The 23,735-nt window shown below is 53.7% G+C and overlaps 1 protein-coding gene and 1 pseudogene across 1 annotated transcript; one reads left to right on the top strand and one right to left on the bottom strand.

The window, feature by feature from the left end:
• Positions 1–190: 190 nt before the first annotated feature.
• Positions 191–10,954, top strand: LOC136498007 (choline transporter protein 1-like). Its single transcript, XM_066493928.1, has 10 exons — positions 191–628; positions 1,730–2,088; positions 2,205–2,350; positions 8,473–8,656; positions 8,781–8,854; positions 8,936–9,049; positions 9,146–9,502; positions 9,629–9,889; positions 10,199–10,426; positions 10,541–10,954. Exons 1-10 carry the CDS (start codon positions 426–428, stop codon positions 10,730–10,732), a joined length of 2,118 nt encoding a protein of 705 aa, XP_066350025.1. The 5' UTR covers positions 191–425; the 3' UTR covers positions 10,733–10,954.
• A 1,389-nt stretch (positions 10,955–12,343) lies between these two features.
• On the bottom strand, positions 12,344–22,943 carry LOC136498114 (MLO-like protein 14; annotated as a pseudogene).
• Positions 22,944–23,735: the final 792 nt, after the last annotated feature.

Raw genomic sequence — 23,735 nt, 5'->3', positions numbered from 1 at the left:
CCCATGTGACTGACGCTGTGCGTTTTTTCCTCTCCGACTCTGCAGCAGCAGCAGTCCTTGCTGAGAGAGAGAGAGAGAGAGGAGGACAGAGAGGTAGCAGCTGACCAGAAAGTGGCGGACCACCTTTTCAGACGGGGACCTCACAGGACAGGGCAGGCGCAGCAGGAAAAGCCAAAAACCTCTCTCCTCACATTGATCACTCTCCCTGCCGCTGCCTGGTGCCTCCCCTCCACTCTCCACTGTCCACTCTCCCAGTCCCCACCAGCACCACGCACAGATCACTCGCTTCCCCGCTCACGCCGAAACCGCCGCGCCGAAGGCCGAATCCAAATCGAATCGAGTCGAGCAAGCAAGCAAGGAGCGCACGCATCTAGGCTAGGCGAGAGCACCAAGGAGGAGGAGGAGGCGCCGCGGGCGGCGGCGGAATGGGAGGGCCCCTCGGCGCGATCATCGGCCGCTACCCGTCGGCGGCCGGCGGCGACGAGCAGCTGGGAGGCGGCGCCAGCGGCGGCATTATACGCCACGACCGCAGGTGCCGCGACATCGCCTTCCTCGTGCTCTTCGCCGCCTTCTGGGTCGCCATGATTGTCAACTCCAGCTTCGGCTTCAACCAGGGCAACCCGCTCAGGTCAGCCAGATTCGCCCCACTCCCCCCTCCTCCTCCCTCTCAGCCTCTCAGGATCTGCGCTCGCTCTTCCTAGCTGGGTCGAGGTGCCCCGTGCCGTCCCCATGGTTGTGAGATGCCTCGGCGTCGGCGACGACTCGCTCCGTCTTTTGGCCACCTCAATTTCTCTGCAATTTCAGCTTCTCTCGCCTCTCTGAGAATCGATTGAGACACACATTTTTCAAGAACGCTGCTTTTGGAGTGTGGGAGGCTCAAGATGACTTCTCCTCCCTCATCCATTACACAGAAAATAGTTGGTCCCGAAAAGAAAAATCGATGACTAAATTGGGTGAAACAGCAAGCAATGTTAAAGATTTTTAGTAGCGGATCTTGCTTGCTATGGGATAAAACGTGTGCCGCTCAGCTACTAGTATGTCAACTGTAGTGTGCAGCGAATCTTTGTCTTGCTTCATTAGTTTATCCGGCTCGGTAGAGAACGAGGCATGATGTTTCGGTAAAGAACGAGGCATCTTTAGCTTTGCAGAGGCAAAAAAAAAAGGAGCTTTTACTGCTTATACTAGTATAAAAGAGGTGTGGCCCAAGGAATTGTATCCCCTACCTAAAACGCGGCATTCCAGGATACAGCTAAAAAGTTTGTGCTCTCAAAGGCAGAAAGTTGGTGAAAGTTAGTGGCCATATATTCTCTCATAGGCAGAAAGCAGGTGAATGAAACCCCGGCCTGATAAATAATCTCTTTTCAGGGATAAAATCTGGTGCTGTTGATTTTCTTGAGTATTCACGCAACCTGTATGCTGTCACCATTTTACCACCATTACATTTTTTATGCAGCAGTTACGTTTTTTAGGTCCATATGCTGATGCTATTTTATAGTTGTTTGACCTGTCTTTGTCCACGCAACCAACTGTCAATGATATCTGATTGGTTTCTGGAGCTCCCACTCCATCGGTTAAGATTTAATCATATATAGCTGAAAGCAGCTCCAAGCCCTATCAATTAGATTGACTGACACTGACCCTAACGAAAGATTGATCAATATTGTTAATTTCTGCATCTGCGTCTGCATCAGTTTAACGAAAGATGACATCCTGTGCGATGATCACACAGGCTGACTTATGAACTGGACTACAAAGGGAACATTTGTGGCGACAAGCATGGCAACCCAAATTTGCAGGAGCTGGATGTTAGATACTGGATGAATCCGAACCAAGTCTACCAAAGTGGACTCAAGGACAGCAGGGTTAACCTGGCTGATGCCAAAGCCATCTGCCTGATGGAGTGCCCAAATCCAGCTGTAGATGGATTGAACTTTATTTGTGATTATCCAGAAGGGGACATCCACCTCTCTGTTGATGACTGGATCAATAGGGACTATGACTATTTTGAGTTTCTCACACCAGACATGAGGAATAGCTCACTTCAACTCCAGGGTCCGTGCTACCCTATCATATTCCCAACTGTTAATGGTAATATTAATTCTGCTGTCATTTTGTGTGTCCTTTTAAAAGTAATAAGGGGTGTGACTTATTTATTCAGTAAATTCATACTGTGAGATAAGCAATTCATTTTTCTTCCCCCTCAGTCTATTGGAGCTGCCAATTTATTGCACGGGCATCCAATATCTCTTTGAAGCACTGGCATGAGATGGGTGGTGTCAGCATTGATGAAAATATCCTCATTGATAAAACAGTGCACAAGGCCATCGATTCTAGATCTGCTGTATTAAAGGTCTGTAAACTTCTTGGCATAATTTTGTTGCACGCATAATCATTTTTATCTTCACAAAAAGTTCCTGTTTTGTATGACATCAAGTTGTTAGTCGCTGAATTCTCACTCTTGGTAGTAGGAGAATTCTTACTCTCATCGAGAGAGGATGACACTAGGAGTTGGGGCAATTTTCTTGTCTATTTCTCACACAAGCTCACACAAATGCCATACCAACCTGAGGGGTTGGGGTTACATATTTATAGGCTGCTAGCTAACCAAGCATATGCCAAGATGCTAGTCTAAGATGCTAATATGCTGCCCTAGCTAAGATGCTGTCCTCTAGTCTAAGATGCTGTCTTCTAAGATGCTGTCCTCTAGTCTAAGATGCTGTCCTAAAAACAGAAAAACAGCCACAAGGACCATGTGAGCATCACAGCCCCACAAAGACCAGCCACACATGAGACTTATCCATCATTCTCTCCCTAAGTCTTGTGCGTCGTCTTGTGGGAGAGTTGAACCATCCCGGTCCTGGAGCAGAGCTCAAGGAACTTGATCCTCCCAAGGGGCTTGGTGAGCAGGTCCGCAAGCTGGTCCTTGGTGTTGATGTAGCTCTCCTTGATGCTCCCTTCCTCCAAACAGCCTAGGATGAAGTGGTACCTCACCCGGATGTGCTTGGTGCGTTCGTGGAACACGGGGTTCTTTGCCAGGGCCAGAGCGGACTTGCTGTCCACCCTGAGCTCCACCGCTCTAGTGTCTCTGCCGAGGAGATCACTAAGCAGTCGAGCGAGCCAGAGCGCCTGAGTCGAAGCGGTGGAGGCCGCTATGTACTCGGCCTCGCAGCTGGACAGGGCCACCACCTGCTGCTTGACCGACTGCCAGCTAACGAGGCACTTGCCGAGGAAGAAGAGGATCCCGCTCGTGCTCTTGCTGGTGTCGATGTCGCCAGCGTGGTCGCTGTCGCTGTACCCGACGAAGTGTGCCGCCCCAGGGCACCTCGGGTAGTAGAGGCCGTGGTCGAGAGTCCCCGCAACGTAGCGGATGATCCTCTTCACAGCCTGCTGGTGCTCTGTCGTCGGTCGCTGCATGAACCGACTAACGTAGCCGACGGAGAATGCCAAGTTCGGCCGTGTGTGGGCGAGGTAGCGAAGGCTCCCCACAAGACACCGGTACTGCGTAGCGTCCACCTCCTCCGTCGTGCTGTGGCGGCTCAGCTTCAGCCTCTCCTCCATCGGAGTGAGAGCTGGGTTGCAGTCGGTGAGCCCAGCTAGCTCAACGACGCGCTTGGCGTAGGCGGTCTGTCGAAGCGTGATCCCAGAGTCATCCTGGTGCACCTCGATTCCCAGGTAGAAGGAGAGAGGCCCCAGGTCACTCATCTGGAAGGTGGCTTTCATCTCTTCCTTGAATGCCGCCACCTCCGCATCCTTGGTGCCGGTGATCACCAAGTCGTCGACGTAGACACCCACCAGCAGGGCATTTCCTCCATTGCCCCGTCGGTAGATGGCCGCCTCGTGCGGGCTTTGCTTGAAGCCCATCCCCTTTAGCGTGGAATCCAACTTGGCATTCCACGCCCTCGGTGCCTGCCGCAAGCCATAGAGAGCCTTGCGCAGGCGGAGCACCTTGCCCTCCTTGCCGGGGATCGCAAATCCCGGCGGCTGGTGCACGTAGACCTCCTCCTTCAAGTCGCCGTTAAGGAACATCGACTTGACGTCCATGTGATGAACACGCCAACCCTCCTGGGCAGCTAGCGCAAGGAGGAGTCGCACGGACTCCATCCGTGCCACGGGAGCAAAGGCGTCGTCGAAGTCGACCCCCTCCTGCTGCACGAAACCTCGTGCCACCAAGCGAGCCTTGTGCTTGACGATGGCGCCGGCTTCATCCCTCTTCAGCTTGTACACCCACTTAAGGGTGATCGCGCGGTGGCCACGAGGAAGGTCAGCAAGCTCCCAGGTGCGGTTCTTCTCAACCGCATCTATCTCCAACTGCATCGCGGCGCGCCATGCCGTGTGTCTCTCGGCCTCTGCGAACGACCGAGGCTCGCTGTCGTCACATGCAAGGTGCAACTGCGCCTCCAGGTCCTCCAGGTCGTGAGGCACCAGTCCCGGCACCAACTGGTCGCCGAGAAGGTTCTCCATCGTACGGTACCGCAACGGCTCGCCGTCGTGGTACGCGTCGATGCGCTCCTCGTCGTGAGAGAGCGGAGTAGCGAGCTCAACCGGGCTGTGCTCGACACGAGCTGGTGTTGGAGTAGACGTGCCCGGAGAGGTGCCTGTCGGTGCTGGAGTGCGTGGCGTTGCCGGCTGTGGTGAAGCCGGCGAAGAACTCATCGCAGCCGAGGTCCTGGCTGGAGAGCGTGGAGCTGTTGGAGTAGCAGGCGCCGGGGTCGGTGGAGGCTCGGGGACTGGGGTAGACGCGCTCGCCGAAGAAGAGCTGCCTACTCCCCCAGCTCCCTCGAAGTGGACGTACTCGACAGTGAAGTCGTCGTACGTCGGAGCCGAGCCATCGTCCACTGCCTTGTCCCACGCCCATCCTCGCCCTTCGTCGAACACAACGTCGCGCGTCGTGTGCACACGCTGTGTCTTCGGGTCGAGGATGCGGTAGGCCTTCGAGCCCTCCGCGTAGCCGATGAACACTCCCGGAGTGCTCCTGTCGTCGAGCTTGCTGATGTGGCCAAGCTCCTTGGCGAACGCGAGGCAGCCGAAGACCCGCAAGTGGGAGACCGCCGGCTTGCGCCCATGCCAAGCATTGTACGGCGTCCTGCCGTCGAGCGCCTTGGTAGGCGAGCGGTTGAGGATGTAGACGGCCGTCACCACCGCCTCTCCCCAGAAGACAGCCGGCATCCCCCTCTGCTTGAGGAGGGCCCGAGCCATCCCCACAACCGTCTGGTTGCGCCGCTCGACGACGCCGTTCTGCTGCGGGCTGTACGGCGCGGAGTAGTGGCGCTGAATGCCCTCGTCAGCGCAGTACGACGCGAATTCAGCCGCCGTGAATTCGCCGCCGTTGTCGGTGCGCAGCACGCGCAGCTTGCGGCCGCACTCCGCCTCCGCAGCAGCCTGTGCGCGTCTGATGGCGTCCGCAGCCTCTCCCTTGCTGCCGAGGACCATCACCCACATGTAGCGGGAGAGGTCGTCGACGAGCAGCAGGAAGTAGCGTCGTCCTCCCGGTGTGGCCGGTGTCACCGGGCCACACAAGTCCCCGTGCACGAGCTCGAGCCTCTCCTTGGCTCGAAAGCTCGCCCGCTGGGGAAAGGGGAGTCGCCTCTGCTTCGTCAACACGTAGACGTCGCAGAGCTGCTCCACATGGTCGAGGCACGGCAGGCCTCGCACCATCTCTGTGGCACTGAGCCGCTTCAGGGCCTCAAAGTGAAGGTGCCCGAAACGCTCGTGCCACTGCCACGCCTCGTCGTCCCGACGAGCAACGAGACAGAGGGGTTGTGCCACCTGCACGTTAAGGACGTAGAGTCGATTTGCGCTTCTGGATACCTTGGCAAGAAGGCGACGACGACGATCCCAAATCCTCATGACTCCGTCCTCGACCACCACGCGCGAACCGTTCTCATCCAGCTGTCCCAAGCTGATGATGGAGTTCCTCAACGTGGGGATGTAGTAGACTCCGGTGAGCAGCCTGTGCTCACCAGACACGGCGGTGAAGATGATAGAGCCGACGCCCTTGATCTCCACGCCGGAGGCATCCCCAAACTTGACGGAGCCTCGGACGCTAGAGTCAAGCTCGGTGAAGAACTCCCGTCGACCGGTCATGTGATGGGTGGCGCCGGTGTCGAGGCACCACCCGTCAGTCTTGTCGTTGCCGGCTGTCGCCGAGGAGGGCGTGTGCTTTTGGCTCGTCAAGGTGGAGGAGAGCCGCTGCGGCCGGTGCCGCTGGAGGTAGCTCGATGCTGGCATGTGCCATGAACAGAGCCGGCTCCTCCTCCGCCTGTGCGACGTGGGCCTGGCCGCGTCGTGGCTGTCGACAGTCCTTGGCCCAATGGCCAAGCTGTCCGCAGTTGCGGCAGGCGTCGTCTCGTGCCGGCTTGTGCCTGCCGACGGCGCCGCCCTGGGCGCCTCCGCGGGCATCACCCTCGGCACGTCCTCGCGCCCCGGCCTGGGCGTCTCTGCGCGCCTTGCGTGGCTTGCCACGCTTGCGGCCGCCTGTCGTGGAAGAAGGCTCCCCCTTCCTCCGGTCACCTTGGCTGGCAAGCCACTGCTCCCGAGTGAGAAGGAGCTTCCCACCAGTGGTGATGGGCCCCGAGAGGGACTGTGGCTCATCGCTGTCGACGACCTTGAGACGATCTATCGCCTCCTCGATTGACATCGTGGAGAGATCCAACAGAGACTCGATCGAGCGAGCCATCTGCTTGTACTTCTCGGGGACGCAGCGGAAGAGCTTTTCGACCGCTCTCTCCTCGCCGTAGGTGTCGTCGCCGAACTGCACCATCTTCTGCAACAGAGTGTTGAGACGGAGAGCAAAGTCATCAACGTCCTCACCTGGCTTGAAGGCCAGGTTCTCCCACTCCTTGCGAAGTGCCTGCAGTGTGGACTTGCGGGCGTGGTCGCTGCCGATGCGTGCCGCAGCGATGGCGTCCCAAGCCTCCTTGGCAGTCCGCTTGCTGGTAAGTGAGAACTGCATCTCGGGCGGGACTGCAGCGATGAGAGCATCCAGCGCCCGTCGATCTAGGTCGTAGTCGACGTCACCGTACCGGACTGCCCATGTGCCGCACCTGGAGCTTTACCCTCATCACCGCAGCCCACTCGACGTAGTTGGTCTTGGTGAGGGTAGGCCACCCACCGCCGGGACAGACGTCCCTGACAACAGCCTGGAGCCCGTGGTAACCACGGTACCGATCCGGGGAGAGAGAGCCACGCTGCCTGTGAAGGCCGCGCTCTCCATCGACCCGTCGGTACCGATCCGGGGAGAGAGAGCCACGCTGCCTGTGAAGGCCGCGCTCTCCATCGACCCGTCCGCCACCGTTGCCGTGCGCGCCTCCTCCAGGAGCGCCGCCGCCGTGCGCGCCTCCTCTAGGAGCGCCCCCGGCGTGTCCGCGCCTGTCTGGGCTGTCGCCGCGCTCGTGGGCGTGCGCGGCTGCCCCAGGAGCGCCGCCAGCGCGTCCGCGCCTGTCTGGGCTGCCGCCACGCTCGTGGACGTGCGCGGCTGCCCACTGCGCCGCCCGCGCTCGCGCTGCCTCCCTCTCTAGCAGCTCGAGGTCCGCGTCGGCGGTGTCGTCAGCGGAAATGGAGCTGCCGATGCTGCCGCGCAGAGCCTCGACCTCCGCCGCCGCCGCACGCGCTGCATTCGACGCCGCCGCTGCTTCCGCCTCCGCTCTGGCTGCTGCCAGCTCCGCCGCTGCCAGCCTCGACGCCCTTGCCGCCGCCGCAGCGGTCTCTGCCGCCGCTCGCTCGCGTTCCTCTGCCGCGGCAAGTTCGGCCTCCTGCCGACGCCGCGTGCTCGAGGCGACCGAGCGCTGAGACTGCCCTGCGGACATGACGCGCTACCGGGGGGCTGCTGCGTGGGGAGAGGGCTGCTTCAGACGAGCTGGGAGAGGAGTGAACAGGAGCGGCCGGAGGAGCTGCTGCTGCCAACAGCTGGGGCTGTTGTGGGGCTGGAAGAAAAGATGAGCAAGAGATGCTCAGGCTACAGGATAATAGGGCTCTGATACCAGTTGTTAGTCGCTGAATTCTCACTCTTGGTAGTAGGAGAATTCTTACTCTCATCGAGAGAGGATGACACTAGGAGTTGGGATAATTTTCTTGTCTATTTCTCACACAAGCTCACACAAATGCCATACCAACCTGAGGGGTTGGAGTTACATATTTATAGGCTGCTAGCCAGCCAAGCATATGCCAAGATGCTAGTCTAAGATGCTAATATGCTGTCCTAGCTAAGATGCTGTCCTCTAGTCTAAGATGATGTCCTAAAAACAGAAAAACAGCCCCAAGGACCATGTGAGCATCACAGCCCCACAAAGACCAGCCACACATGAGACTTATCCATCACAAGTGACAAATGTTTTATCTGAATTTGCTTTAAACTACACATGTAAAATTCCTGCTCAAGATTGATAACTATTCTGTTGCGTTTAAAGAAAATCCTGATGTGGCCTAATGTATATAGCATGTTACATACTTCAGTTGGTTTATCTTCTACTGCAGAGATATATTGCAGACATTGGGAAGTCCTGGCCTGTGTTCATCGTTTGTGGTGGAATCCTCCCTGTTTTCCTGTCAGTGATCTGGTTGCTTATGATTCGTTATTTCGTTGCTGCCATGACTTGGATCACAGTAGTCCTATTCAATGCCCTTGTTATATCTGTAACAATGTTCTTTTACATCAAAGGTATGATTCACTATTCCAGTTCCTAGTTACAAGGTATCTATTCACAAAGAATGCTTCAAGCTATGGATTGTACATATATCTAATCCGTGGTTCACTTCTTGTAACTGCTGCATCAAACATTCAGCTGGCTGGATAGGTAATGACCCCTTAACTGTTGTCATTGGTGAAAGTGATCCATATGTTCACATAAGTGGGCGGGTAAGTACTTCCAACTTAATCAATCTGTTGCAAGACATAGCTGCTTCTGCTTGAAATCTGATGGTCCCATCTTCTTACCAGGAAATAAGCCACCTTCATACTGTTACAATCCTAATGACAGCAGTAATGATCATTGCTTTCCTGTCCTCAATAGCTATTGTCCGCCGCATACTGATAGCAACACCTGTCTTAAAGGTAAGCAAATAGTTGGATACATCATAGACAACTGTTTCGAATGTGATAGCTGACAGCTCCTGAACACTAACCAATAACCATTACACATGGTTTCAGGTTGCTGCAAAGGTCATTGGTGAAGTTCAGGCACTGATAGCTTTTCCACTTTTGCCATTCTTGATCCTTTCCATCTTTTATATGTTCTGGTTTTCTGCTACACTCCATCTCTTCAGCTCTGGTCAAGTTGTCCGAAACGATTGCAATACTGATTGTTGTTCGTATGATCTGAAGCTGGGCAAAGTAAATTGTGACAACTGTTGTGGGTACAACATCCATTACACCCCTCATATCAGCATTGCCATTCTATTCCACTTATTTGGCTGCTACTGGGCGACTCAATTCATTCTCGCATGCTCTTCAACTGTGGTTGCGGGATCAGTTGCTTCTTACTACTGGGCGCGTGGTGAAATATCAGTAAGCACTTCGAAGTCTGAAATCTAACTGAATTGTTTCACATAAAAATTATCTGTATTTATCTTTTCCCCATTTTTAGTCTATGCATATTCTCCTGTGCTGACCATTCAAGCAATTTCAATGCAGCATGATATACCATTTCTCACTGTAGTCTCTTCACTGAAGCGACTGATGCGCTATAGCCTTGGATCTGTTGCTCTGGGTTCACTTGTTGTATCTGTTGTTGAGTGGGTGCGGTTTATACTAGAATGCCTCCGTCGCAAGTTGAAGCTAGTTGATTCTGCTCGAGAAAGCTGCTTTGGAAAAGCGACGTCTTCCTCTTCTGAATGCTGCCTGGGTTGCATAGACTGGACCCTAAAGTCAGTAAATCGAAATGCCTACATTATGGTCAGTATGAAGATTTGCTACACACCAGTTCTTCTCAGCCTAATAGTTCTGAATGCAATTACTGACAACTATATACTCAATCAGATAGTTAAACCCATTTGTCTTGGCATTCTGCTAATATGGTGTTGCTTAGAAATTTTGATTAGCGACCTAGCGTTAGAGTCTTACACTCCTATTCTGTGTTGATTCTTGAGATTCCTGCACCTGAAAGCGATTTTTCACCTAGAACACGTGAAAGCGCATGTCATCCATGCTACATGGCTCTTTTGTCAAACACAAAGTTCTTATAACCTTGTTTTGCTGCTGCAGATTGCCATTACTGGGAAAAGTTTCTTCAAAGCTTCAGTGCTCGCAACTGGATTAATAATGAAGAACATTCTGCGCATTGGAAAAGTCAACGTCATTGGAGATGTTATCCTCTTCCTGGGAAAACTGTGTGTGAGCCTATTCTGTGCGCTTTTCGCCTTTCTGATGTTAGACACCCACAAGTACAAGTCCGCACACAACAAGATATCATCTCCAGTCATCCCTGTCCTGGTGAGCCAACTGAAACCTTATTTTGTCCACTGAACTTCTCAGATCGTCAGATTTCATTTCCATTTGCTGAAACCTGAAGCTAAACTGCCTTGTCACAATACGCTGACACTGCAGGTGACATGGGCCCTCGGCTACATAGTCGCGAAGCTTTTCTTTGCGGTGGTTGAGATGTCGATCGACACCATAATCCTCTCGTTCTGCCAGGACGCCGAAGAGCACCAGGGGAATGCGCAGTATGCGCCCTCTGCTCTGATGGAAACTCTGGATGAACAGGGCGAACTGCAGAGACTAACTCAAGGACCTTGACTGTTGTTTCCTCTTGGGCATCCCTTCTTGGTATGGTAGCATGGAAACTTAGCAGCAGGCCAATCTTTTGTTACCCCGTTCTCTTGGCTTGTGAAGAGGTTTGCCCTTTTGCTTGCTACCCTACCTACTTTCTTCTACAAGTCTGAATCTGACATGTTCGCCTGGCCCAATTGGCATGTGTAGGCAGCTTATCTAATATATATGTGTGTGCTATTGCTGATACAGCGTTAGTGAGGTAGGTTGGAATCTATGATGAGTAGTATGTGAGTTCATCAATTAATCCCCTTTGTTGCATTTCAATCCTCGATTTATACATTTACATTTTGGTGCTGTGACTGGAGTAACATCATGTCGAGTGAGCAAGCCAATTAATTAAGGAGTAAAACAGTGACACCTGTAATGGCGTAGGGATCAAAATTTCCAACAGATGACCTCTTGTGGACAGATTCGACCATGTTTTCTCATTCGAATAATCTATCACAGTACTTAGCTGATTCGGCTCAGATCGCTATAGCCATGAATCAAGTGCCACACCTGACACAGGCCCATCAGAGCCTACAACAAATCAAGGCCTCCTGTCAGGAATTTCACATGAAAAATGCAGAAACAGGGGGAAAAAATCCTTGTATTCCAAACAGGCCCTAATCCAAAATATGCGTCTTATATATTGTGATCATCCGCCATTAATTTATAATATGTTGTGCTCATCTACTATCAGTTACCAATGCGGGATTAACTCTAACAGGCTCGTCTTAGCAACCCCAACAACGAACAGTCGCAGACGTAGGAATGACGTCCACACGTACTAAGATCTGCAGAGATCGTCGTCGATGCCGATGCTAAGCCGCGTCGCAGTCGCAGCAGGCTCGCGGTCTCCTTCCTCCCGGGTCCAGGTCCACGAGGAGCGGCTGCGCAATGGGAGGTCGCCGCGGGAGGGTCGGGGTCGGAGTCGGAGTCGGAGTCAGCAGCGGAGGCGGCGGCGCAGGGTGTACCAGCACTTCTTGCATGGAGTACCGATGACCCTCATCCCGCGCCTGCATGGCGCCGCCACCGCCTTGGAAACCGCCCTCCGGACCTGGTGCTCCGGCTTGCGCTTCGCGGCAGCAGCAGCCGGCACCACAGCCAGCGCCACGGGCGACTGCTGCGGCTGCGCAACGCCCAGCAGCCTCCTCGGCGCCGCCCTGCATGGCGACGGTGGAGACGTCGCCGGCACCGTGCGCATGCGCTCGTCTCGCGTCGCGGCGGAGCTGTCGAGAATGGAAACGAGCCCTGGGGCCCTGGGGTGGGACGGGACGGGAATGGAGAGCGCGATAGTTCCGGACCTCCGTGTGTATATTTGTAGGTTCCGGATGGTTAGTTGGCGCTGGCGGCGCGTGCACGTTCGGTTGCGGCCAGCGCGTGGGAGTTGTTGGGCACCTGCGGCGTCCGTTCACCGCTGCCGTTGCTCCTCGTTTGGGTGGTTCGTTCGCCATGGATGGTGCTCGTGTGCGACACGGAACACGGATCGGAGAAGCCATTTCTCATCCAAACCTTTTTTTTCGTATATATTTTTGAGAAGTTCGGGGGGGGGGGGGGGGGGGGGGGGGGGGGGGGGGGGGGAGAGCATCCCCACCTTTTCATTTCATAAAAGAAGCATACATGAGCAGTTTGTTACATGTCGTTTATGGAGAAATTAGCATGGGGTGGAGAGGAGAACAACAAAGTCCAAGCATGGGCAACATGTCTATCTGATAGGGGCAACCTACATGCCCAAAGCTCGGCATCTTCACGACACCCCGCGAAGAGGCGAGTGTAGCAAGGGGGCAGGGAACGAAACACAACATCGTGCCTGTGCTTCCAGAGACGCCAACAACAAAGTAGAAGAAAGGCATTGAAGTGGGCAGCAGGGATGGTGGACGGTGGTTGAACGCGCCAAAGAGCAGCAACATCTTCTTCATCAATTTGCACACCAATCCAGTGCCAAAAGCCAACTGCAAAGGCGCAACCGGCAATAAGATGAGCTGTGCTTTCAACCTGAGCACCACACAACTCACATAGGTCTGAGTCAATGCAGTTCTTCTTGAATAAATTCTCCCGTGTTTGGATTCTGTCTTGGACGAGTAGCCGGCCAAAAAACTTAACTTTGGGAGGGGCACAGTTCTCCCAAATGAACTTATAATAGTCACAGCTGCCACCTACTATAATGATAGACTTGTATATCATGGACGAACTGAGACGATGTGCTTTGTCCTCCCATGGGCAGCGGCGAACATCCTGAGCATTGGTGAGATTAATTTCTGCAAGCACAGCGGTCAGTTGGGCGAGCTCCTCAGTGGCAACAGAAGAAAGCCGGGGCACAAAAGCCAATCTTAGATCAGAGACAAGCACATGATGAACCGAGGCTTCAGGGCGACGGGCGTGGGTGTAGAGAGCAGGCATGGCATCTACGAGCGGTCCAGCCGCCAGCCAGCAATCGTGCCAGAATGATGTAGAACGCCCATCACCCACCTCTACCGTGGTGAGCAGCCGATAGTCAGGTAGAAGCTGACGTAGTGAAGCCCAATGTGTTCCGACACTAGTGGACTCCGGTGCTTCAAGAGGACCTCCAAATTCAGTTTCAAGCCAGCAAGACCATGCTGAGTCTGTCGCAGTGTGTGCTCTGTGGAGCAGTTTCATGAGCAAGCAGGTATTGTGGAGAGAAAGATCTCGAACACCCAAGCCACCGTTCTCCTTTGGCAAGCAAGCTTTAGTCCAGCTGACCAAGCACTGAGAAACAGATTCTTGACCTGCCCAAAGAAAGGCTCGTCGACGAGCATCAAGAGCATCTACAACACCTTGAGGAAGTTGCAATGCTCCCATTGTTTTTTCGTATATATAAGTGCATATATATGTCTATACGATGATCTACCTCCAAATCCAGTGCTACACTAGCAGCTCAGTCTTCAGTCTGCACTAGCAAGCGCATCACGTGGGCTCCTCATGGCTCATGCGCGTCGGCGTACCGGAGCCCGTCCTCAGCGCGGCGAACCCGGGCATGGACGCCGACCTGGTCACGTTGCCTCCGCGGTACGACGGCGACGACGGCGCGGAGACAGAGGCCTGCTGCAGGAGCATGGCGTGCCCGCTGCCGCCGCCGCCGCCGCTGCCCGGCGTCGGCATGGGCGCGGGGTGGAAGCACGGGGCGCCGGGTCTGGGGCTGTCGTGCCCGTGCCCGCTGCCCGACTGACGATGCATCTCGATCTTCAGGTACGGCGGGCGGCCCCCGGCTCTCGGGGTCTCGTCCGACGGCCCGTGGTGGTGGTGATCGTCGAAGCTGTCCTCGTCATCGTCGGTGAGCGAGCACACCGTGCTCGTCTCCGTGCAGGCCGTCGAGCCGTCGCCGCGCCGGCGACGCCGCTTCTTCCTCGTCGCCTTTCCCCACCCGTGTATGGTCTCTCTGATCCTCCGTGGGATCAGTGCCGCCTTGTACTTGGACCCCATCTGTTGCCGTGCAAGCATATCATTTAGCAAAGATGCAGAATCAAGTCTTCTCCTCCGTACTGATGCATTTCTAACATTTGAAAACTAATCAAACCAATCGATATGTATTTATCAGAAATGTCATTTAATCTGAAGCTTAATTTTGGCATATATACATGTAAATGTGTTGTTACCTGAGTGACCAGCGCATAAACTGTTGGTCACCAGACGGCGGTCTACGCCGGCGGCGAGCTGCTGTGTGGCGAGGTGGATGAACAAGAAGAAAATGAACTGGACACAGGGAATTTTTGTTGCAAAACGCAACGTTTTCTGATGCATATATTTGATATATAAAGGAATACAAATTGATCATGCCGCCCATGGCGCGCACGACGCGAGAGAGGTGCGTGTCCATCCCCACGCACGCACGACGTCCGGCCATGGCTGCATGTCTAACTACTCGAAAACATGCTGCCTATCTATAGCACATAGGAGTATCCAACAATTCTCCTCCTACTCCTAGTGTGCCTGCTTTACATGAAGAACACCAAGTTTGGAGCGCAGTTCATAGAAGCGTTCACGCCCCAGTGCCTTGGTGCAGATGTCCGCCAGCTGCTCCACCGTCCCAATGGACTGAATTTGAACCCTGTTCTCCTCGACACACTCACGAATGTAATGATATTTTACATCAATATGCTTACTTCGGTCGTGGAACACGGGATTCTTGCTGAGCGCGACGGCGGACTGGTTGTCAATCTTCAGTGAGAAGGTGCCCGCCTCTTCTCCCTTGAGCTCGGCCAGAAGACGGGCGAGCCAGACACCTTGGCACGCGGCTGTGGCCCCGGCAATGTACTCTGCCTCGCAGGATGACAAGGCCACGACGCGCTGCTTCTGTGACAGCCAGGTGATCACGTTCCCGCCGAGGAAGAAGACGACTCCGGTGGTGCTCTTGCGGGTGTCGATGTCACCGGCCAAGTCGCTGTCGCTGTAGCCGACGAGCTGAGCCTCTTGCTTCCTCCTGTAGCAGCAACCAAACTGCAATGTGCCGGCCACATACCTGAGCACCCTTTTGACGGCGACCAGATGCTCGGCGGTGGGCGCCTCCATGAATCGACTGACGTACCCCACCGAGTACGCAAGGTCAGGCCTGGAGTTCACCAGGTAGCGGAGTGAGCCCACGATGCTGCGGTACATGGTTGGATCGACCCGTGGAGCCGCACTCTGTTTGCTGAGCTTCAGGCGAGGCTCCATGGGCGTGTGGCTGGGGTTGCACCCAGCCAGGCCTGTAGACTCCAGGATCTTCGCCGCGTATGCACTTTGGCACACTGTGATCCCGGTCTCGCTCTGAGTGACCTCCAGCCCCAGATAGTAATGGAGGAGACCGAGATCACTCATCTGAAACTTGGACTTCATCTCCTCCTTGAACGCGTTGATGTCGTTGTTGTTGCCGCCCGTGATCACCAGGTCATCGACATAGACCCCGACGACCAGGCGACGATTCCCGGAGCCGCGCAGGTACACGGCGTGCTCGGAGGTGCTCCTCTGGAAGCCCAACTCGATCAGAGAGGAATCAAGCTTGGCATACCAGGCACGGGGGGCTTGACGCAGTCCGTAGAGTGCCTTCACCAGATGCAGCACCTTGTTCTCATGGCTGCGCAGCACGAACCCAGGAGGTTGCTCGACGTAGACCTGTTCCTGGAGCACGCCGTTCAGGAACGCGGACTTGACGTCCATGTGGTGCACTGCCCAGCCTTGTGATGCGGCATGGGCCAGCAGCAACCGCACGGACTCAAGCCGCGCCACCGGCGCGAACACTTCGTCGAAGTCGATGCCCTGCTGCTGCACGTAGCCTTTGGCGACGAGTCGAGCCTTGTGCTTCGTGATCACGCCCGTGGCATCCTTCTTGGTCTTGTAGACCCACTTCAGGCCGATCGGCTTGACGCGCGGGGGAGGGTCGACGAGCTCCCACGTGCCACTCGCCTCGATGGATGTCATCTCGTCCAGCATAGCGTGGCGCCAGTGGTCGTGCTTGAGTGCTTCTCCAAGCGTCGTCGGCTCGGCGTCGCTTGCCAGCAAGAGATGCTCCTCCAGGTTCCGGTCGACGAAGCCGGGTGGAGTGGACTGGCCGAGGATGTTGTCGACGCGCCGGAACCGGATTGGCGGAGCGCGACGTAGCGGGAGCAGAGGTGGCGCCGAGCTCTCTCGTGCTGCTGGTGGTGATCACGGCTGGCTCCTCCGCCATGGACTCTTCGATGATGAAGTCGCCGGGGTCGACGTCGTGGTCGGGAGTCCATGTCCACTGCGCCGCCTCGTCGAAGATGATGTCGCGGCTGACGTGGACGCGCCGTGTCAGAGGATCGTACGCACGGTACGCCTTGGAGCCGGGCTCGTATCCGACGAAGATCATGCGCCGGCTCCGGTCGGCCAGCTTCTTCTGGTTGGGCGCAGTCACCTTGACGTGGGCGATGCACCCGAACGTGCGGAGATGGTGTACCGCCGGCGTACTCCCCGTCCAGAGCTCGTACGGCGTCTTTCCATCAATCCCCTTGCATGAGGACTGGTTCTGGAGGTAGACGGCTGTCACCACGGCCTCCCCCCAGAACACGCCCGGGAGCGCCTTGGCCTTCATGATGCTGCGCGCCGTGCCCACGACGGACTGGTTGCGCCGCTCCACAACGCCGTTCTGTTGGGGAGTGAACGGCGTCGTGAGCTCGCGGCGGACCCCCAGTTGAGCGCAGTAGTTGGTGAAGTCCGTTGCCGCGAATTCGCCCCCGCGATCGGTACGCAGGGCGAGCAGCTTCTTGCCGGACTTGCGTTCCGCCGCGGCCTGAATGTTCTTGATGGCGGCGGCAGCAGCGTCCTTGCTCGGCAACAGGGCGATCCACATATAACGTGAGTAATCATCAACTAGCAGTAGAAAGTACCGGTTGCCACTCGGCGTTGGAGGTGTGATGGGGCCGCAGAGATCGCCGTGAAGAATCTGCAAGGCCTCGGTGGAACGCCGGAGCGCCTTCTGTGGAAAGGGCGCCCGGCGCTGCTTGCCGGCGAGGCAGGCCTCGCAGACCTGCTCCACCTGCTTGAGCAGGGGAAGGCCGCGCACCAGCCCATCGCGCCCCATCTTCCGGAGCGCGGTGAAGTTGATGTGGCCGAATCGGGTGTGCCAGGTCCACGCTTCCTCGTCGGCGCGCGCCGCCAGGCACACCGGACGCGCGATGGTGACCTCCAGCACGTACAGGCGCCCGGGGCTCCAAGGAATCCTCGCTAGTAGGCGGCGTTCCTCGTCACGCACACGCATCACGCCGTCTTCGATGAGCACCTGGTATCCTCCTTCGTCAAGTTGGCCGACGGAGACGATGTTGGCGGTGAGGCGCGGCAGGTAGTAGACGTTGGGGAGCGAGTGATGCTCCCCGTTCTTGCAGGTGAAGAGGACGGTGCCGCTTCCCTCGATCTGTGCGATGGAGCCGTCGCCGAACCTGACGGAGCCGTGGACGGTGGTGTCGAGGTAGGCGAAGGCGAATCTGGACCCGGACATGTGGTTTGAGGCGCCGGTGTCCATGATCCATCGCTTCGGGTCCGGATCGGGCTCCCCGTCGAGCGCGGCGAAGACCTTGCGCTCGGTGAAGTGGATCTGGACGGTCGATGACAATGAAGGTGACGGCGGCGGCGTCTGGTCGGAGAAGACCGGAGGCGGAGGTGACTGCTTCTGCTCCTCCTGGGCTGAGCCGATGGCCATCATGAGCGTGCCCTGCTCTTCTTCTTGGGCCACATGGGCCTGGTGGGCCGGCTCCTCCTTTTTCTTGTTGCGGCAGTCGCTAGCCCAGTGGCCTTTCTTGCCACAGCGTGGGCAGGGAGAGTCCGATGGCGGACGTGACTCGCCGGAGCCGCGCCCCCGTCCTCTACCCCGGCCTCTGCCGCGACCGCCAGAGCTGGAGCCGCCGCGGGAGGACTCCTTCTTGTTCTTGTACTTCTCGATCCACTGCTCCTCCGTTAGGAGCAGCTGATCGCTTGCGTTCCGCGGCGGCGTCGGTTCGACGTCGTCGGCCGCCTTGAGCCGGCCGGTGATCTCTTCAATCGACAACTGGGAAAAATCAAGAAGAGTCTCGATTGATATTACCAGTTGCTTGTACCGCGAGCGTGCGACGCGCAGGTACTTGGCCACCACACGAGGCTCTGGCTCCGGATCGCCGAGGGCCGCCATCCTCTGCGTGATGTTGGTGAGGCGGAGGGCGAACTCTTCGATGGCCTCGCCGGCGCGGAGTGTGATGCCCTCGTACTCCGCCCGAAGGGTTTGGGCGGTGGACCTCCGCACACGGTCGTCGCCGATGCGGAGTGTCTTGATGGCCTCCCAGGCGTCGTGGGCGGTGTCCTTGGTGGCGAGCACGGGCACCATGTCCTCCGGCACCGCGCTGCAGATGGCGTCGAGGGCACTCCGGTCTTCGTCGTACTCCACGATGTCGGAGTACTCGACGGCTTCCCAGAGGTGACGGGCCTGCAGCTTCAGCTTCATGCGCAGCGACCATTGGTGGTAGTTGCTGCGCGTCAGCTGCGGCCAGGTCCCGGAACCGCCACCTTCACGGACAATGCGCTCGACGACGATCTCGCGAGGCTGTCGGCCGCGTGACCGGCGTGGTGCCCGGGAGCGACGTGGGGAGCGGCGCGGTGAGCGACGCGGTGGTGAGCGTGACGGAGAGCGGCGCGGCGTCTTGCTGCCGGAGCCCTCCGGCTTCTCCTTCTTCTCCGGGGTGCGGCCACGGCGCGGCGGCGAACCCATGTCGGCGCTGCGGGTCCTCACAACCTTCAGGCTCTGATGCCACTTGTTGGTCACCAGACGGCGGTTTACGCCGGCGGCGAGCTGCTGTGTGGCGAGGTGGATGAACAAGAAGAAAATGAACTGGACACAGGGAATTTTTGTTGCAAAACGCAACGTTTTCTGATGCATATATTTGATATATAAAGGAATACAAACTGATCATGCCGCCCATGGCGCGCACGACGCGAGAGAGGTGCGTGTCCATCCCCACGCACGCACGACGTCCGGCCATGGCTGCATGTCTAACTACTCGAAAACATGCTGCCTATCTATAGCACATAGGAGTATCCAACATAAACAGGCAATGTACTGTACCTGCACAGGAACTGTCCAGCAAACCTGACATTTTGTATCGGTGGAGTTTATCAATTATCATACATATAATATATATATAGACAGATATTATTTTAGTTTCATGATTTAAATGAGTACTAGTAGAAACTATGGGTTCTTTTTTTTTTTGAAAGAGAAGAAACTAAGGGTTCTGAAATCCATACCCCAGTATAAGGCGGCAATATACCAAAAGGTGGTTTTTGATGAAGCATGAATCATAACCAAATTGCCACTGCAGCAAAGTCAACAGATATATATGTTATCATATAGCTTTTGCAATGAACAGAAAGGCTCTCACCGTGATCACACAATTTATTTGAAACACATGGACTGGACAGAAATCATACCCAGAACCAGAAGAACGAAGCCAACTCAAAGGCATTCTGCACAATTATCAAATTGAAGCACGAGTAAGTTTATGTTAATCTCTTATCTGCTTTCAAATTACTTAGCAGTATACATGTACCTGAAAGAGAACGAAGTGTATTAACCAAAGGAGAAACTCTGGTTTCTTGAACCAAAAGAGATCATCCCTTGGCTGTATCCTTGGCCCGTAGGTGCTCATCTTCGCACCCTCTGCTGTTAGAGTTGCAATGACATGCTGCAGCTTTGCACCCACTAGAAGAACAAGATACACAGCATTCGCATTCCAGTTAAGGCCAAAACTTTTCAGAGAAATCTAGGTTGCAGAATGTTGAAGCAGGCTACAACTTACTGTTACAGGAAGGATTGCTATCCAAAAGTACAGGTTGGATCCTAAAACAAAATCACCCTTTACGAACGTTGGACAGTGAGGAAACAAAAATATCTCAAAGGAAGGAAAGTGGTTCGAAGTTTACCGTCTACATTAAATAACATAAAACAAACAACGAAGCCCCACAACAGTCCACTGCATAAAAGGAGTAAGTTATTAGCTGATCATATTTCTCCAATATGAAAAAAAAAACTAGAGATGCATATGCAGCCAACCAGACACTAAACAGGGCTTACTATTACACTAACCTCACTCCAACAATCTTCTCAAACTCCTCTTCCATTGAGCGTATCATGTAATTGTGGAAATCATATGTTGGCGGAAGATTGTGGATCTGCAATCATCAGTAAGTCAAACATGAGTACATGACTACAAGGGTTTACATTTAGTTCACAGCAGTATGGATGGAACTATAGCGTGTCTCTAATCGGTTACAAATAGCAACACTCAATAAACCAATATAAAGGGTATCAGGTAAGGCCCAACACACTGAAGGCCAAGTATAGGAGAGTTCTACTCAGAATTGAAGAGCAAAGAACTGGCATACCATTATAAAACCCTTGCGCAGGATAAGGTAGTCTGCTCGAACAACAGACTGACCAAATTGCGCAATAAAGCAAACCTGCATGGTAGCATAATCAAAATCGTAAGTGCAACTGCAACAGTGAAATAATAATAGTAATATTTCTTGACCCTAAGCATGGAAGCAGAACATTCTGCCTCCGATGAGCTATAAAGTTTATTTGCCTCAATGCACAAGCCACATGACCACATTATTTTGGCTCCAAGAGCGGAATGAATAGGATTTGGTAAGTGTTGGCTGCCTTCTAGTTGCTGACTCATATGCAATCTCTGTCAAACGCAAATTAGAAGACGAATAATCAGACTGAGTTTGATGACAATATGGTTAGTATCACCAATGACATAGGAAAATGCTCCAACTACAGAAGTAAGGGAAGAGAAGCTTTGTTGAATCAGATGCACCCCTAGGTTATGAAAATACTTCGCTTAGGAAAACAAGATTAAAATTATTGCAGATCTATTTTCAAGAAAAGATATCACAGTTTCCCTGCAAGAGCCATTAAGATGACCTTCTAAAGCAACAATTAAAAAAATATACTACAGTCTCCCTGAACAATGTTTTTAATGAACACATTGCCCCAGAATGTGTTATTTGGAGTTTCAGACCAGAAGAGTACAAATTGATTACTGATTTCCTTATTAAGAAATGCCTTATTCTCAAAAGCCTTTCACTTCTGTTTCGCATCATTACATCAAATAAATTTCCAATTTAAGCTTTTCTTCAATTGGTGCTACCCCTAATCTATCACGTACATTATCGTTCCGAACTCGATCCCTTCTTGTATGACCGCAAATCCAACGCAACATACGTATTTCCGCGACACTTATCTATTGATATACGCAAATCCAACTCGATCCCTTCATGTGCATAGTGTATTCAAAATTCTAATGCTTCATCATGGATCAATTTGTAATCAATAGACTGACACACTGTTTGATATATAGATGAAAACATACAAGCTTCAGCAATGTCAGTTTTCCATATAAGCTATGTACAGTAGAGTGTATTTTGATAAAAGGGGTTAATTTGGCGTTTGCTTTCTATAAAAATCAGGTATAATAAGGCCTTTGGTCGAAACTAAAGGGCTAATTTGTGCTTTAAATGGAACTACAAATAAAAAAGATAGAAATACTATCATATGATAAAGGGTTAAAACCTTGAGTATTGCTAGCAACATCGTCAAGCAGCTATGTCACATGAGTCACAGCCATTACAAATATAAACCAGTGCAGCTGCTCCAAACCTTCATGCGAAACAAACGACTTGTATTCCTGCACATCAAACGAACTTTATAAGAACACCAAAAGAAGCAAAACTGAAAAATTAATATAAGTTTTAGTAAGATGATTGGCTATGTATTAACTCTTCGAGACAGTTTTGCCAAACTCAAACATTTACACACCTCACGGCAGCCTTGATGGTTATGGTAACTAGTTTTTAGATTTCTCCTCATTGAATGGTGCGGGATAACCTCCAGTAGATGCTTGCGTGCGTGAGCAATGGCATGCTCTGCATTTATCGATTCTTCAACCTCTTCTTTGATGCATGGGGAGAATCTGCTGTTGTAGTACTTGGAATCGATGCAGAACCCAGAGATGATTCTTGACGTCGCAGCCAGAAGCAGAGATATGAATCCAAGCAGCATCATTTCTGCAACGAAAAGGTAGCTAAGCCTCTTTCATGAAAAACATAACAAAGAACGCATATGTGGAATTATGGATATTTTCTTTCATCTTCTCCATTGCTTTGTAAAGTGGATTCCGGTGAGTTTTCTTCAACCACTGAAAAATTGACTATCATGAGTTGGTTGCCGGGAAAAAAAGACTGATGATACTGATAATACGACACCTAACCTAACGAAGTCAATGAGAAAGGTAACAGCAGATGGAGTTTGAATAGAGCAGAGAGTGCATGTTTGTGCTAATAAAGCAAACAATTTCTCCAAACAGGATCCTAATAAAGCAACAACTGATCATATGATATCTGAAAGCAACTCTTAAATCACAACCAACTGTTGTTTTCAAATCCGAGAAAAAAAATGAACATGGACAAAAGAAAGGTAATCCTACAAAGCATGATAAGCAGGTAATCATGAGAGAGAAGGCAGAGAGTGCATGTTCGTGCTGATTGGGCAGGCACTCACATTGCTGAGGTGGTGGATGGAGCGCTCGATGAGGAGCGAGCCCGCGACGAGGAGGGTGAGCACGGTGGCGACGGACCACGTCGGCGTGAGCGCCAGCGACCGCATCTCCCCCTCCTCCGAGACCGCGGCCGAGCCCTCGCCGCTCGCCATCTCCTCTCCCGCCTCCACGCGCAAAACCAAAGCCGGTGCTGCCGCTGGCTCTCCGTCTCCTCTCCCACCCTCTCCGTACTACTCCTCAGGACCGACCAACCGCACCTCCGCGTATCACATTGGAACCAGCGCCATGGGAGGACGGAGGTGGCGGTGGCCCTGGCGGGAAGCTCAGCTCAGGGATGCAAACGAAGACGAAGAGCAGACCGAGATGGTGTGGAAATGCGGAGGAGTTTGTTAGCGGCCCATCTACGGTGGAGACTTCAGAAGAAGCGGCCCAGGTGCCACGGGCTGGAAAACGAGTTCGCCGGCCCAACGTGCGTCTGGCTGACGCGGATTGGCTGTGACTGTGCCTGCGAGCACCTACGGGCGAAAGCCATGTAAAAAAGACGCGAGGGCGAGAGAGAGAGGATTATGATGAATGATGTAAACAGATTCTAAACTCCAAGCACTCCTCCTTCTGGCCTCTCCTTCTCGCCTGATCTCTGTGCTGTTCGTCTCATCTTTACCCAAATTGCTTCTACTTCTTGCCTATTGCTGACAATTGGTATCAGAGACACCGATTTTGGGGCTTCCACATCGATCCGCTTTTCCTCCATCGGTTGATTTGAGCAAGTGATCCGGTTGGCTCGATCTAGTTTCTAGCAGTGAGCTGTTGCTAGGAATTTGGTCGTCGTAATTCCCTTCTCCGCTTGAATCAACTTGTGGTTGCGGCAGATCTGGATCCGTCCCAACCTTTAGCCCACGACCACTTCACCCGACGACAGCACCGACTAGGAATCATGAATCCAG

Source organism: Miscanthus floridulus, chromosome 12 (genome assembly GCF_019320115.1).
Source record: "Miscanthus floridulus cultivar M001 chromosome 12, ASM1932011v1, whole genome shotgun sequence".
Taxonomy (NCBI): domain Eukaryota; kingdom Viridiplantae; phylum Streptophyta; class Magnoliopsida; order Poales; family Poaceae; genus Miscanthus; species Miscanthus floridulus.
This window is presented reverse-complemented; position numbering and strand designations above follow the sequence as displayed.

Coding starts and splice junctions, on each gene's coding strand:
- LOC136498007 (XM_066493928.1), top strand. CDS start 426: ATGGGAGGGCCCCTCGGCGCGATCATCGGCCGCTACCCGTCGGCGGCC. Junction 9,890..10,198: donor ATCGAAATGCCTACATTATG/GTCAGTATGAAG, acceptor TTGCTGCTGCAG/ATTGCCATTACTGGGAAAAG. Junction 10,427..10,540: donor CTCCAGTCATCCCTGTCCTG/GTGAGCCAACTG, acceptor CTGACACTGCAG/GTGACATGGGCCCTCGGCTA.